General features: G+C 32.2%; 1 protein-coding gene across 1 annotated transcript; it reads left to right on the top strand.

Moving 5' to 3' along the window:
• Positions 1–14,674: 14,674 nt before the first annotated feature.
• Positions 14,675–15,178, top strand: LOC114261061 (uncharacterized). Its single transcript, XM_028201265.2, has one exon. The coding sequence runs from the start codon at positions 14,675–14,677 to the stop codon at positions 15,176–15,178; it is 504 nt and encodes a 167-aa protein (XP_028057066.2).
• The last annotated feature ends 2,429 nt before the right edge of the window (positions 15,179–17,607 follow it).

Below are 17,607 nucleotides of genomic sequence, written 5' to 3'. Positions count from 1 at the left end.
ATTGAGATTTACATGTGTGCCGGCCGTAGTGGTTGTAACGGTGCCGTGACGGCCTGTTACGCACCGTTACCTAATGGTTCCGAATTGCTTCTTTCAAAAAAAAAAAAAAAAAAAAAAACTGAAAATGAGCGAAGAGGGATAGAGAGAATAGGAAAGGTAAAGAGAGAAGATGGAGGAGCAAGAGATAGAGAGAGAACAAGGAAGATGGAGAACATATTATTAATTTGTTGAAGCTGTAAGACCTATGCTATTCTATTCAGCTGATATCACTCAACCATTTTGTTTGTGTATCTATTTATATATTGTTTGATAATAATAATAATAATAATAATAATAATAATAATAATAAGTGTGGTCATTATCTATTTGGCTTGGTTAAAATATGTATATATATATATATTTAGGTTCTTATTTATTCTTTTACTTTTGTCATTGTTTATCTTATATATAATAGTTAGTGATTGATTTTTTGTATAATATGAAGTCATTAATTATTAAAATAAAATGTAAAAAACTCAATTTATAGTGATTTAAAAATATAAAATATATTGAATCATACTTAAAAATTTATAAAAATTAATCAATATTTATTTTAAATCCAATAAATATGATCATGGAAAAAAAATATGCGTATCGGTAAGTTTTTTTTCAAATTGTGCGAAAAATAAAAAAATTCACGGTTCCGGTTACTGCAACCGTTATACTACGGCCTTTACACCCCGCAACTGCAACCGCGCCACTGCCACCGTTACAGCGACTGCAACTGCTTTTCAAAACCTCAGATGCACCCAAATAAAAAAAGAAGATAGGCCAAAAATGATCGAGGTCGCAAAAGAACTCAGCCGCACCCCCCCCCCCCCCCCCCCCCCGGGGTGCCCACACACACACACACAATAATCCATTAATAAGATGCTAACCGTGCTTCATGCATAGTCACCAATTCATGCAATGTGTTACTTTAAATTTTCAGCTCGTATATGAATGTGCAGGGAATTTTGAGTCGTTAGCCAACAGCTTGTACATAAGAGGAGGATGTAATTCATGCATTGTATTACAAGTTATGTTACCCTCATCTAATATCGTTATGGGAAAGCATATTCTTACAAAAAAACTTTATACAGAATCAACTACAAATTTAAAATGATGTGCTCCTGACATATATATAATTAATAATCAATTTGATGGATTTTTTTAATAAAGTAATATAATCATAATAGTGTCACATCATTCTGTATATGCAGTTTTTTTTTTCAAATATATATAACTGTTGGCTACATATTTTGTACCAACAATAACATTAATCAATCTGGCACACTAGTTTCGTACATTGGTGCTGCTTATCTGAACTGCTTATAGTTTTTTATTCTATAAATCTGTATCAAACTGTTTCGTACAGCTTCTACTTATAATTTACTACATAGAAATAATTTAAATAAATTGAAACAAAAATTCATTTTTATAAACTGACTAAGAAATATTTTTGACTTCTACTTGTAGATTATCAAATTTTAATGTAGAATAAACTGTATTAAATAACACCATAGTTGGACCTAAAAATCAAAAACTGATTTGTGGTAGAAGTGGAAGCTCACCCGTTTCAATAGGATAACCAACCCAATAGTGTAGGCGATGAAAGTTAAAAGAGGATTACTTGCTAATAGCATGTGATAGAAGTGGAAGCTCACCCGTTTCAATAGGATAACCAACCCAATAGTGTAGGCGATGAAAGTTAAAAGAGGATTACTTGCTAATAGCATGTGAGTAATACTACGAATTTAGAAATATTACTCCAAATTATATTAAAATAATAATAATTTATAATTTAGATTTATTTACATATAGATTTTACACTTCTAACAATTCAATCTTTACTATATATCCCACTTACTAGAAAATTCTTGGTAGTTTTAATTTGGGAACCTAGGCCCCATTTATTTTTGGAGATAGAGGCAGGATTGGAATTGGGGTGGGACCTGCTATTATTGTGTTTATTTTAAGAGATGGAGAGGAGATTCATAAACCCATCTAGATTAAAATGGGCTTTGGGGAAAAGATTAGGATGGAAGCTTGGGACTTAGTATTAGAAAATAGTCTGCCGGACTCTTTTTTTTTTTTTTTAACATGTTGGGCATTTTTTTTAACATTAATGTTTAATTTTTTTGTATTTTTTGTTAAGTAAAAATCATAATTTTATTTGTTTTATTTTATTTTTTATTTTTTACATATTGGGCTTCTTTTTTTTTGAAATATTAATGTTTAATGTTTAATGTTTTTATATTTTTTATTTTATATAAAAATAATTTAACAATCCTTACACCAACAACTATTATCAAAACAAATATAATTTTACTTAATCCCTTCATTATAAATTCCTTCCATTCTATCTCTAAAGACAAATGGCTTAGAGTTTTTCATAGGATGTTGGTCACCATCATAATCTTCGTGATTAAGGAAACTTATTTTCAAGTAGGAGCAATTAATATAAAATATACAGATTAAACAGTTGATTATGCGTAAGACTGTTAATTGATCTTTATATGAGACAAGTCGGAAGTTTGCACGAACATGTGTAGCTATTTGTTCTTTTTCTATCTTGTCTCCCACCACAAAAGCAACACCGTGAAACACATTTCGCAAACATTAATACTATCATCTTTGACCTATCCATTTAGAAATTAATAAAAATCATTATCTGTGGGGATATATCTTCTGAGTATCAACACGTGGCCAAGGTGACGCCGACGTGTCAGCCGAGGTGTCACGTGTCTTGGTTGTTATGCCGAGGTCATCTCAGATAGACCGAGGTTACCTCCGAAGATATCAGAATCCGAGACAAGCGGATGAGGGGCAAGAGTCCTAGAATGAGAGAAGACTTCAGTTTGTATTAAGATAAGACGCTTAGAGAGTTTATCCTAATCTTACTGGGAGTCCAAAATTAACAGTAATCCTGAGTCCATAGAAGTTAGGCTTCAATTGGGACTAGGTTTATGTTAGCTATAAAAGAGAGGCACCCCCATGGGTCTAAGGTATACTTTTGATACTCAAGCATGTGAGTTTAGCACTTGATTTATCTTTGAGAGATATACTGACTTGATTGTCGGAGTGCCCCCGGGTGGACGAACCATCGCCGGAATTTTCTCTTTCTATTGCAGGTCAGCCACCATCTATTTTGCCGGTGCTCTCCAACTGGTTACTAAGCGGGCAGTGTGATCAGAAAATCACTCACACAATTTGGCGCCGTCTGTGGGAAAGAAAGAAGAATAGATGGCCAATGACGGACAGAAGGATCAGATTGGAGACAACGCTCCTACTGGGAGTGGGAGACCTATCAACCTCGACGTTGAAGGGGACGACCGCAACACAGAAACTCCTGACCAGAGTCACGGAGTGAAAGACGCCGGCCAGAAAGGTGACGCACCAAAGACAACAAATCGAAGCGAATACTACAATGAAGATGACCTCCAGGTATGGAAGGATAAATACATGCGAAGAAACGAAGACCCTTCCAGAAGGGATGCAAAGACAGGGGGCATGAGCGCTCCCATGGAGATAACATTCAAGTATAGAAGAACTCATCCTAAGTGAGCAAATCCCGAATTCCAGATCCCGGATCCCGGATCCTAGAAGACATGATCTCGGCCTAGATGAGTAGGTCCGAAAAGAGAAGAGCTCAACCTGAGTAAGCAGATCCAAGATTCTAGCAGACAAGATCTCGGCACTTAAGTCCAAGAAGAGAAGAGCTTAGTGAGCAGATCTCAGATCCTAAAAGATAAAAAAAATGAAAAACACAAGGTTGGACTGCAGTTAGGCAAGTTGAAGACCTTCTATAAGGTTCGCAAAGGAGTATGTGGAAGTCATGTAGGGGGCAGAGAGAAGAAGAATATGTTTACCACTTGTTGAAATTTGCAGCAATTTACAAGTTGGTTAAACCGATATAATGTTTACCACTTGTTGAAATTTGTGTACAATTTACAAGTTGAAGTTAAACCGAAATCACTGTTTACCGCTTGTTGAAATTTGTAGCAATTTACAAGTTGGTTAAACCGATATGATATTTAACACTTGTTGAAATTTGTGAAAAATTTACAAGTTGAAGTTAAACCGAGATGATGTTTAACACTTGTTGAAATTCTGTGTGAATTTACAAGTTGGTTAAACCGAGATGATGTTTAACACTTGTTGAAATTCTGTGTGAATTTATAAGTTAAAGTTAAACCGATGTGATATTTAACACTTGTTGAAATTCTGTGTGAATTTACAAGTTGAAGTTAAACCGAGATGATGTTTAACACTTGTTGAAATTCTGTGTGAATTTACAAGTTCAAGTTAAACCGAGATGATATTTAACACTTGTTGAAATTCTTTGTGAATTTACAAGTTGAAGTTAAACCGAGATGATGTTTAACACTTGTTGAAATTCTGTGTGAATTTACAAGTTCAAGTTAAACCGAGATGATATTTAACACTTGTTGAAATTCTTTGTGAATTTACAAGTTAAAGTTAAACCGATGTGATATTTTAACACTTGTTGAAATTCTTTGTGAATTTACAAGTTGAAGTTAAACCGATGTGATATTTAACACTTGTTGAAATTCTGTGTGAATTTACAAGTTGAAGTTAAACCGAGGTCGTATCGGAAGAAGATTGGTTTAAACACTTGTTAAAATTCTGTGTGAATTTACAAGTTATAGTTAAACCGAGGTCGTATCGAAAGGAATATGGTTTAACACTTGTTGAAATTTTGAGAAAAATTTACAAGCTGAAGTTAAGCCGAGGTTATGATAAAGGATGATGGTTAAAACACTTGTTGAAATTTTTGAGAAAAAATTACAAGTTAAAGTCAAGCTCAAGCAATATCTGCATACTTGCCGAGACTACCAGGTTGTCAAAACATGAAATATGGAAAACTGAAGTCTTGATGGAAGACATTAAGAAAGTGACAAGTCCTAAGCAACACTTGTGAAAATATTTGTTACAATATTTTCAAGTGTTAGGACAAGGCCGAGATGAGCAAGATTAGAAGTTGTGACAGAGTTATTTTACCCGAAGAGATTGCACAGTCAAGGTGTACTTTGAAGACATGCAAATTATTCTAAGTGTAGAATCATACAAGAGCAGAAAAAAGAAGACATTCATTCAAAGAAGAAATTAGAGAAATGCATTTAAAGAAGAAAGAAGACACTTCGACCTGAATATTGAAAAATAAATTATTTAGACTACAAAAATGGCACGTCGGCCTGATTAACAGCATACAAAGAAGGACAAAGTACAAGGTACAAGGTACAAGGAGTAAAAGAATGAACAAAACTACTCGGCATCAATGGCAGGATATAGAAGACAGTTGGGAAGGCTTCTCAGTAGCCTTCTCGGCCTCGAGCTCAGCATCGATCTCCCGAAGAGTTTGATCAAAGCTCTTCTCGGCAATTGGCACCTTGGAGTTTGAAGGCAAAAATTGAAAGCAAGGATCTGGAAAAAGACACAGAAAACAGAAATAAGAATGTAATTTGTAATAAAAAATGGTGATGAATCTATCAGGAAATCAAGACAAAAAGATTGCACAGGTGTGTCAAGCCAAGAACAGTGGCAGAAATCAACAGATGTGTGAACAGTGTGTATTCAAGAAGATGATTTCAAAACAACAGGTAAAACAGCAATGGTGATTAACAATGAAGCAGAGCTTCTTGGAAAGCAACAAGAAATAAAACCAAGAGGAACAGTGGCTTACCAGAAAGAGGGAAGTTGGAATGAGAATTGCCGAAGTCTGACGACGGATGCGAAAATGACAGAATGACGTAAGCTTCACCGGAGGAGAGGAACGAAAACAGTTGCAGAGCTTGAAAGCTTGGAACAATGACGGATTTAAACAAAAGAGCTAGAAAAAGAAAAGGCCAGAGGATTGAATGAAAAAAGAGAAAAATCAGAGTCAAGAAGACGACAAAGTTCAAGAATAAAGCCAAGTGCACAGGCACTAAGTAAGTATGTGAAGAACAAGAAAGTAATGACCCAGACACGATGCTAGCAGCAGAAAGCGGATATGGCAAGAACAGTGCCAGGCGTTCAAACAATTCAAAACTTGAAAACAGACGAAAATAGAAGACAACAGAGGGTAAGTAAACGGATTCAGAAGAGTTATGAAAGATTGAGCTTAATAAAAGAGTTTATGAACCTACCAAGAGAAATGAACGCCGATATGAAGATCGCCGGAGTCAAATAGATAACTGGAAGTCGGGAACCCACCGAAGAATGTGAGTAGAGCAGTTGCAAAGCTCTTGGAGTTTACGAATTAATGGAACAAGAACCTCGGCTAGGAGGTGTGATCTCGAGCAGCTTGGAAAGCATGGAGCTTGATACTTGACAGAAGTGAACAGTAAAGTCCAAGGAACTTTGAGGTCGGCTAGTTTGATCTCGGACAGAGGGGCACAGATGAACGAACAGTGTAGGTTCCATCACCTCAGAATGCCGAGGCAATAGAACCTAGGGGCAGTTGTGGGGATATATTTTCTGAGTACCAACACGTGGCCAAGGTGACGCCGACGTGTTAGCCGAGCTGCCACGCGTCCTGGTTGTTATGCCGAGGTCATCGCAGATAAGCTGAGGTTACCTCCGAAGATATCGGAATCTGAGATAAGCGGATGAGAGGCAAGAGTCCTAGAATGAGAGAAGACTCCAGTTTGTATTAAGATGAGACTCTTAGAGAGTTTATCCTAATCTTACTGGGAGTTCAAGATTAGCAGTAATGCTGAGTCCATAGAAGTTAGGCTTCTATTGGGACTAGGTTTATGTTGGCTATAAAAGAGAGGCACCCTCATGGGTCTAAGGTATACTTTTGATACTCAAGCATGTGAGTTTAGCACTTGATTTATCTTTGAGAGATATACTGACTTGATCGTCGGAGTGCCCCCGGGTGGACGAGCCACCGCCGGAATCTTCTCTTTCTGTTGCAGGTCAGCCAGGTGCCATCTATTCTGCCGGTACTCTCCAACTGGTTACTAAGCGGGCAGTGTGGTAAGAAAATCACTCACACATTATCTTATAATTTAGATTTATTTTATATATAAATTTAATATTACACAAATTTCATCTTTATCATACAACTACTTATTCAGAAAATTTTGAATGCATATGTCTAGTTTTCAGACTTTTCCTTTCACAAAACTTTTATTTGAATTTTTCTTGTTTTCAATTTCTCTCTCTCTCTTAATACATTTCTAATTTCAAAATGGAAGAGGATTATGGACAGAGGGACGCTATTTGAATTCGTGGGACTCATCATGAACTCCATTTTAATGATTTAAATAATTTATTTTGTTAAATAATTTGTATATTTTATTCATACAAAAAATTAGATTGATATTATAATCGTAACTTGTTCAATTTATTACACTTGTCATCCAAAAAATGGACGACAATTGTGTTTTTAAAAATTAATCATTCATTTTTTTTTTTTTGTGACAAACGTAATAAATTGAATAAACTATAATGATTAGATCAATCTAAATTTTTTTTAAATGAAATATACGAAACTTTTAACAAAATGAACTATTCAAATTATCAAAATAAGATTAATTGGCAGAAGCTACCTCCTTTCAAAATTAAGTGCGAAATTTTCTTTATTTATTTAAATATATAAATAAATAAATTTTAAAACAAAAAAAAAAATATTTGGAACTCTTATTTTGGAGATCCCATGATCCCTAAATAATTGTGATTCGTCATATATGTTTTTATTTTTTTTTATTTTTCCTATCTCTATGACACGTATGCGTGAGGATCGTGGCGGGGGTGGAATGTTTGTAGGGGTATGTATCATTTCTGAGCAGAAAATGTCGCAAGACTTTTCTTTACACGGTGGAAAAGCATCAGGAGAGTGAGAAAGTGGAAGACAGTGCATTTGAAAGACACTACGAATTTCCAAAGGTAACGCATTCATAGAGAGGGGTGGCAATTTTAAAAAAAAAAATAAAAAATTTGTTTGGTTAATAATTTAAAATTATTTTTGTATTATATATTAATTAATTTTTTTTCTCTTTTTTTTTCACATATTATATATTAATTAATTATTTTTTCTCTTATATCTATCTATTCAATTATAATAAAAAAATAAAAACTAAAGTCATCTCAAATTCAAAAACTTTAAAACTAAACATACAATCAAATAAATTTTTAAATTTTGTAAACTTTTTCCAAACAATTGTATTTGGTAAACTCTCTCAACTTTTGATTTTATTTTTTTGTTAGAAATAAATTTAGCTACACAATAATTATTCACACATCCTTGGATTGGAAGGGAATTGGAGAAAAAAATACAAACTATTGTATTTCATTCATATTTCAAATGATCAAATTACAAAGTTATATATAAGACTCCAATACCCAACTCTTAAATATTCTAACATAATAATAATTCATACGAATATTTAGACGTACGTATTTCTCCAATTTTTTTTAAAAAATAAAAATTTTATTATTGAAATATTTGAAGACCAATACTTATCGTCGCGAGAATAATCATTAAAAGGTTGTCCCGAAAAAATTCTAAAAAAAAGCTAGGGATAAAATTTGAAAAATGTTGTTAATAAATGTAATTTTAGAGATGAAATAATTTGGTCTAAAAAATGTTTATTTTTTTAGATAAAAAATTTAATCTTAAAAAGATAATAATTTATCACTAAATGTATAATTTCATAACTATAAATACAATAAGAAGAAATAAAAATGTTATGATTAGCATAACGACCTAATTTTTTTTCCAAAAATGGTAAACATGAAAATTTTTACATAATAAATACTTTGAATCATTGAAATAAAATGCATAATAAATCCTAAAGACTTTAACACAACAGTCAAGTTCAGATTTTACACTTGAGAGAATGTCTGTCCATATTATCAATGTAATATTAATATATGAGATAGTGACAGAACACAATAAAAAAATGTGAAAAAATAGAGCAAAATGCACTATATAAAACATCTGTTATTTTGTATTTTGAATACATACTACAAACTCATAATTTTTTAAGCAAATTTTACTAAATAGCAATTAATAATTCAAATTTATTTTTTATTTTATTCGTAAATTTCACCCTTTATTAATTTAGTAATACTACGAATTTAGACATAAAAATTTAAAAATTATCTAGAATTTTATAGCAATAACTTAGATTTATTTTATATGTAGACCCCATATTTCATCAATTCAATTTTTGCTATATACACCTATTTTTGGGTAATTCTGGATCCTAAATTTCTGAGACCCTAATTTTTTTTTGGCTTCATTTGAAAAATGGATTGACTTTTTAATTTGGGATTAAAAAATTGATTTGAGTTAGTTTTTGTTTACATTTTTGAAAAAAATAAATAAAATGATTATGACATTTTATGCTTTCTAACATTTTTTTTATAACTAATTTAGTTTTTAAAAAAATCACTTATCAAATGAGCACTTTGTTTCAATTTAAACATCACCACACAAAATGATTATGCGGCATATTCTGAGACGATAAATCTGGTTCCCTGATTCCGAACATTTTGCTTTTAAATATGCTAACACTGCGGTAAATAAAGTGCGAAAACACCCAAGTGGGAGAAAAAATGAAGTCTGTGTTGACTTGTTAACTCTCAACATACTCCTTTTGGGAAATTATTTAATATTTTGGAGTATTATATATTTGACTTTCATAATTAATTATTATTTAATATGATTTTTCATATTTTTTTAATCATTCAACACAATATCTCATCGATTCATCTTCTTCATCAATTATAACATTATAAATATCATATGTTCATACTCTATAATTACTGAATAATTAGCCTCGTTTTGATGCGAAAGTCACTAGAAGTTCCCTGAGAGAGAGAGAGAGAGTGAGTGCATTTATGTATGAAAAATAGAGAGATGTGAGAGAGAGAGGGGACATGGACTTAAGATCTTCTTCATCGTTCAGATTCTATACACAGACAGACAGTGCATGTGCAACTCAAAACAATAGGTTAAATCTTGGTCTTCTTCCAATCTGGTTTAAGGAAAAATAGTCATTAGAATTGTTAGTCTCTTTTTTAACTTTTTTATTTGATTTGTGTCTTTTCTTTCTAGTTATTGGTATTCTCATTGATTCTGTAATTGATGATTAATGGTAGATCTGTTATGTAAGCTTCTAATATTTGTGATTTGCCAAAGCAAAATAGTTGCCCCCTCTCTGTGTAGGTAATTTTGTGAATCATTTTGTATGGCAGGCGCAGGTGACTAATTACTGACAAACAACACTAGGAGGCTCTCTCTCACTAACTTGATGGCGTTGACGAATATTATCGTCCATCTTTGATAATAAGAATGATTCGGATCAAGAAAAGAATTTCCTGGAAAATGGAAGCATGTTTTTGGAGGATCTTATTGCTTTTTCAAATGGCAAATATAATACTTCTATTCGTAGATTCTCTATCCAAGAGCTCTCTCAGGCAACAAATGGATTTTGCTCCAATCAAATTGTGCTAGTTGACGATTTTAAAATTTATAAGGGCTCTTTTGACAAACGCCTAATTTTAATCAAGAAGCATAATGACTCACATTCAATTTATGCAAAGTCTCAGGCTATCCGCGACATGGTGATTACGTCATTAATGAGCAGTCACAAAAATGTTTTAAAGCTAATAGGTTGTTGTCTAGACTTGGACTTTCCTGCTTCAGTGTATGAATATGTAGCAGGAGGGAGAATCGAATTACTTTACAACTGTTTGTACAAAAGTGAAGGTGGCATGGCAGAGAATGGGGGATCATCATCATTAACATGGAACAGTAGGCTAAAGATAGCAAATGACATTGCCTATGCTGTCATTTACATGCACACTGCGTTTTCAACACCCATCATCCATAGAGACCTAAAACCAAGTAATATTATCATAGATCAATCTGGTGTTGCTAAATTATTAGATTTCTCCTTATCTATATCAATTCCTCCTGGAGAAACACAGGTGGAAGACGAGGCATATGGGACAGTTGGATTTATAGACCCTGTGTACATGTCAACAGGCTTTCTCACTGAGAAGTCCGATGTTTATAGTTTTGGCATGATTCTTCTTGAACTTCTGACCGGGAAAAGATCCATGGACTTGTACCGTGACACAAATCAACAATCCTTACAAGTATGGGCGAAAGATTCTGTAGAAAAGGATCAGTTCAATGGATTTGTGGATCCAAGAATTCTGAAAGAAAGAGGAGGAATTGAGCAAGAACAACAATTACAAGCTGTACTAGCACTTGCCGTGAGATGCACCCAAACGAAAAGAGAAGAGAGGCCGGAAATGATAGACGTTGCAAAAGAACTCAGGCGAATGGTCAAGTCTATTTGCCCCTCCTCCTCAAGTCAACCAATATAATCCATCATTTATAAGATGATGATGATGATGATGACTTTATGCTTCATGCATAGTCACCAATTCATACAATGTATTACATGTTATTATATATATGCTACTGCTCATCTCTCTCATTGGTATATATTGTTAAACCATTATGTTTGGCTCTCCATTGTTTGTGAGTTAGAAAACTTTTGCACTACGAACTGATTATTTAGTAAAATCCTCAATGTGATGTGGTCGGATTACTGAATTGCAGTATCAATGTATGTCTCATTAATACCATGCATACCAATTGTGCAGTATCAATCTATGTCCTATTACCACTTTTTCCCTTTTTTTCTTCCCTTTTCTTTTTTTTTTTTTTTAATTTCTTTTTACAAAAACAAATTTATGTAGAGGAATTATGCTTCACAGAACTCTTTTTTTTTTTTTTGCTTATTAGCTTAAAAAAGGTTGACTCATAGTGTTTGATTGCATTTTTAGATTATAACTCAAGGTCCTGTTTGATTGTTCATATTGTATATAAGGATTTGAGGAGGATATGTAATACCTAAGAATTAATATGTTATAAGATATGAGATGAATTGTATCACTTATACTATAACTGATTAAAATAAAATATACGATAGAAAAAAAGGATAGTAATTATTTTTTACCTTTAGATGAAAAATAAATTATATCTGATGATAGAAATATACAATACCATGGGTAAGGGAGGAGGGACATGGGGGTCATCTGCCCCCCTGACTTTTCAATTTTATTTTTTTTTAGGGTTGTTTGTGGCTTACACACAATGCCTATATACACAACAGCCCAATTTGATCCAAAAACACGAACACACGCACACACGCACCCAATTTCCAAACACACTGGCACATGTACACATGCACCCAATTTCCAAACACACTAACACACGCACCCAAACACATTAACACAACTCCAATCCAGTTACTTTTTTTTTATTATTATTCATGGAAAAATGGTAGCAAGGCTGAAATCCTAAAATCTAAAGGTGTATGCAGTTTTTCATTTTTTTATTTATTTACAGTATTTGTTGGGTGTCTTTATATATATATATATTTTTTTTTTATCTCTCTTTGTTGCTTTGCAATTTACTAACTCGCGATTCACCAGATTAAGATCACACAACACAGATTTGGAATCACACTACAACTTTAGTATTCATTGTTTAAGGGTAACTTTATTTATGATTTTTTGTTTTTAAATAAAAATTATGAGTGTTAATTTATAGTTATTTGTTAAGTTTTGATTTGTAAAATTTTTTTATTTGTTATTATTTATGTTAAAATAAGAGATTTTGATATGCTAAAATTATTAATCTTAATTGATGGTGATTTATATTAAAATTAGGGATTTTGGTTGTTGTTTGTGCTAAAATTAGAGATTTGATTTGTGCTACAATTAAAATTTTTAATTTGTAGTATTTGTTATTTAAATTAGGGACTTTCATTTGTTATAATATAGGTATATTAGAAATTTTATTTGTTGTGATTCGTGCTAAATTTAAATTTTTTGATTTGTATTAAAATTGGAGATTTTGATTTGTGGGGGTTTGTGGTTTTGATTATGAATTTTGATTTTGATTTTGATTTTGATTTTTTTAAATCTTTCTTAAGAAGAAGATTATAATTATTCTTCCGCAAAACAAAGTTGCATAGAAATCAACTTAGTAGACCTTCCTATAGATCCAGGTCTACAATCTCGGATTATGGACTATAATGCTAATGATCGAGACCAAATTTGAAGGGCATATCTACAAAAAGGTCCTTGTCAACCTCGTGATCATAATTTTTCACAAAAATCATTTGGACAAAAACTTCAGCGATTTAATCAGGCTTGGTTTAGTGAATTTCCTAATTGGTTGGAGTATAGCGTAGCAAAAGATACAGCATTTTGTTTATGTTGTTATAGTTTCAAACTCGATATTGGAGATCAAGTTGGTTGTGATTATTTTGTTGGTGAGAGTTTCTCAAATTGGAAGGAAAAAAAAAATCCAGACTCATGTTAGAGGTCCCAATAGTGCTCATAATCAAGCTTCGAGTAAATGTTTGTTAAACCAAAATAAACATATTCAAACGGTTTTTTTCAAACAATCTAATCAAGCTCGAATTGAGTATCGAACTCATTTGAATGCATGGGTTGATTATGTCAAATTTCTTCTAAGATAAGGACTTGCATTTCGTGGGCATGATGAATCTGAAAATCCAAGTAACCAAGAAAATTTTCTTGAATTTCTTAATTCTCTTGTTGATCATAATGAAGCATTGAGCAATGCTCCACAAAATCTCAAGTTGATATCTCCTGATATTCAAAAAGACATTGTAAATGTGGCCGCATTTGAAACTATCAATGTGATTATTAGAGATCTTGGTGATGCACTTTTTTCTATTTTGATTGATGAAGCCTGTGACATATCAATCAAGGAGCAAATGACAGTTGTAATACGATATGTTGACAAAAAAGGCCAATTGATTAAGTGCTTTTTGGGTATTGAGCATGTTGCTAATACGAATGCTCTCTCACTCAAACAAGCTGTGGAAAATGTATTCTCTATACTTGGATTGAGTATTTCCAGATTGCGGGGTCAATGATATGATGGGACTAGTAATATGCATGGTCTTAAAACACTTATACTGAAAGAGAATCCTTCTGCATATTATGTTCATTGTTTTTCTCATCAATTGCAATTGACACTTGTAGCTATAGCAAAGAATCATGATCAAATTGTTTTACTTTTCACTTCGGTTTCTAATGTGGTGAATGTTGTTTGAGCATCATGTAAACGTCGAGATATTGTTAGGGAGAAACAAGTTGCAAAAGTTGTTGAGGCACTTAATAATGGAGAGCTATCTAGTGGACAAAACTTAAATCAAGAAACTAATCTTAAACAAGCTGGTGATACGCGTTGGGGTTCGCACTATGGTACTTTAGTCAGCTTGGCTGGTATGTTTTCAACAGTGATTGATGTACTTGAAATGATTTCAAAGGATGGTTCAAATTTAGAACAACGAGCAGAAGCAAATGTATTATTGGACTCAATTCAATCATTTGAGTTTGTATTCAACCTTTATTTGATGAAAATGATATTGGCTATTACAAGTGAGTTATCCCAAGCACTACAAAGGAAAGATCAAGATATTGTTAATGCCATGAATTTAGTTCAAATTTCTAAAGTACGGCTCCAAAAGATAAGGGAGAGTGGGTGGACATCTTCACTTGATGATGTTTTGTCTTTTTGTGAAAGCATGAAATTGATGTTCCCCAAATAGATAATATGTTTGTAGCTCGAAGGAGAAAAATGTGCAATGCTCAAGAAATTACAAACTTACATCATTATTGTGCTGAGTTATTCTACACTGTTTTGGATATGCAAATTCAAGAACTAAATGCTCGTTTCACTGAGTCGAACTCTGAGTTGTTACTTTGTGTGGCATGTTTTAATCCATCTAACTCTTTCTCTAGTTTTGATAAGAAAAAGTTAATTCATCTTGCCGAATTTTATCTCAAAGAATTTTCTTCAATGGAGCTCATGATACTTAATGATCAACTTGATACATATGTTATCAACATGCTATCCAGTAATGAGTTATCAAGGTTGAATGTAATTACCGATCTTGATAAGAAAATGGTGGAGACTGAAAGAGACAAAATATATCCATTGGTGTATTTGCTCTTCACTTTAGCATTAATCTTGCCTGTTGCAACTGCTACTATTGAGAGTGTATTTTCAGTTATGAATATTGTGAAGAATCGGTTGCGGAATCGAATGGGTGATGAATGGATGAACGATAGCTTAGTGTGAAACTCACACCATATAAATCTATATGAGTCTCACACTTATATAAAATATTTAAGATTCTTAACATTACTCTAACTTATAAGGGTTCTTTTCAAAACCGCCTTATAAGGGTTTTTGATGACATTGACAATAATACTATCATGGAAAGATTTCAAAAGATGAAAACTCGTCAGGGTCAATTGTAAAAGTTTAAAATTAAAATTTTTTTGTAATGAATATTAATTTTTAATGTTTACTATTAACTCTAAAAATTATTATTATGTTATTGTTATTGTTATTGATTGTGGAAGAAAAATTTTGAGATTATAATTAGTAGGTGCTCCCTATATTAAATTTCTGACTCAGCCATTAACCATGGGGGTATTGCATATCTCCCTTATGCATCATATACTTTCCGAACTTCCTATATCCGAAGTAACCAAACACGGAATATAGAAAAACAAAAATATATGTTTTTGGAGGATCTTATTTAGTGTGTTCAGTTTCAATTTTTTGGATTCAAATTTCTAGAAATTAAATTTTTTATTTTTCGTATTTTTTTTATTTTTAGTCAATATTTTTAAAATTTAATCAATTTTTTTACTTTTTTAGATGTACCTTATTTAAATGTATCTAAAAAGTAACATATTTGTAAAAAATATTTTAAAAAATCAACAAATACACAAAAATACAAAAAATGTACTTAAATTATATATATATATATATATATATTTATATTTGGTATTTAGTGAATTTTTTAAAGTTTTTTCACAAATATTATATTTTTTAAGTATATTTATGTCGAGTACATCTAAAAATTAAAAAAAAATACTTAGAATATTAAAAAAAATTCAGTAAAAATAAAAAATATAGAAAATAAAAAAATTTGATTTAAAAAAAAATAAATTCTAAAAATATTAACCAATAAAGCTGATTACTTTTTCAAATGGCAGATATGATAATCCTATTTGTAGATTCTCTGTCAAAGAGCTTTCTCACGCAACAAAAGAATTTTAGTCCGATCAAATTGTGGTGAATGAAAATTTGGTATAACATCTATAACTTATAAAAAAATGTTAAGAACTTTAAATGTTTTGTTAAATATATCACATTAGTATGAAACTCACAACATATAAATCTATATAAGTTTCACATTTATATAAAATATTTAATAAAATATTTAAGATTTTTAACATTATTCTAACTAATAAGGGTTTTTTTCACAACCGTCTAATTTTAATTAAAAAGGATTGTCATTTAAGTCGGTTCGATACCAAGTCCAACGCTATCCGTGACATAGTGATTACATCATTAATGACTAGTCACAAGTATGTTTTAAAGCTAACAATAATGCTATATATTTTTAAAAAACACAACTCTTACACTCCTTATTCACATGTAATTGGTTTAAGAAGAAAAAAAAAACAAAAAAATAAAAATACATAATTAATCTACATCATTTTAAAGATTATAAGAGTCCTAACTTTAAAAATCCCAAGCATTTTTGTAAAGGGTAATAGATTGCAGTCTAGACTTTAACATTCCTGCTTCAGTATATAAATATGCGGGAAATAGGCTAAAGATCATAAATGGCATGGCAGAGAATGATGATGATGGTACAAATTCATAATTTTTCAAGTAAATTTTACTAACAACTAATAATTTAAAGTTATTTTTTATTTTATTTATAAATTTCACCATTTATCAATTCAGTAACGCAACATACTCAGATATAAAAAATTTAAAATTATTTAAAATTTTAAATTAATAATTCATATTTATTTTATGAGAGCTTTTTTAATAAATCCATTTTCTAATAGTTTTATTCCATCCAACCCATATTCTTTTTGACTATTCCATTAGGTCCAATTTGAGATAAGAAGATCAAAATACCTTTTTCATCTACTTATGTTCCATTTAGTTCACATTATTTTCTTATGTTTCAATAAGTCCTATGGGTGACATAATTACCAAAATACCCTTAATGTGAATGTTCACACTGTCAATATAAATGTTTATATCGTCAATGTGTAGGGGCCCGGCTCATGTCGATCCTCATGGGTGCCCGGAAAAATTCGAGTCGAGCCGGGCCGGCCCACAAGCCAAAAAAATAGGCCCGCCCCGGCCCGTTGATAATATGAATATTCACATTGACAAGTTAACATTCACATTGATAGGAGTGTAAAATTGGCCTGCGGCCTGTGGGCGGCCCGAAACCAGTCCGTTGCCCGGGGCGGGCCCGTTCACAATATGAATATTCACATTGACATATTAACATTAACATTAACATTGACAAGAGTGTAAAATTGGCCCATGACCCGTGGGCAGCCCGAAGCCCGGGCCCGGGCCCGGGTCGGGGCGGGCCCGGCCCGGCCCGTTGACAATGTGAATATTCACATTGACATGTTAACATTCACATTGATAGGAGTGTAAAATTAGCCCGCGGCCTGTGG

The sequence above is a fragment of the Camellia sinensis genome, chromosome 12 (assembly GCF_055761805.1).
Source record: "Camellia sinensis isolate YWXY chromosome 12, ASM5576180v1, whole genome shotgun sequence".
Classification (NCBI taxonomy): Eukaryota; Viridiplantae; Streptophyta; class Magnoliopsida; order Ericales; family Theaceae; genus Camellia; species Camellia sinensis.
Note: the sequence above shows the minus strand (reverse complement) of the source record. Positions and strands in the feature narration are given on the sequence as shown.

Bases quoted from the DNA above. Each gene is read 5' to 3' on its own strand.
- LOC114261061 (XM_028201265.2), top strand. From the start codon at position 14,675: ATGTGCAATGCTCAAGAAATTACAAACTTACATCATTATTGTGCTGAG.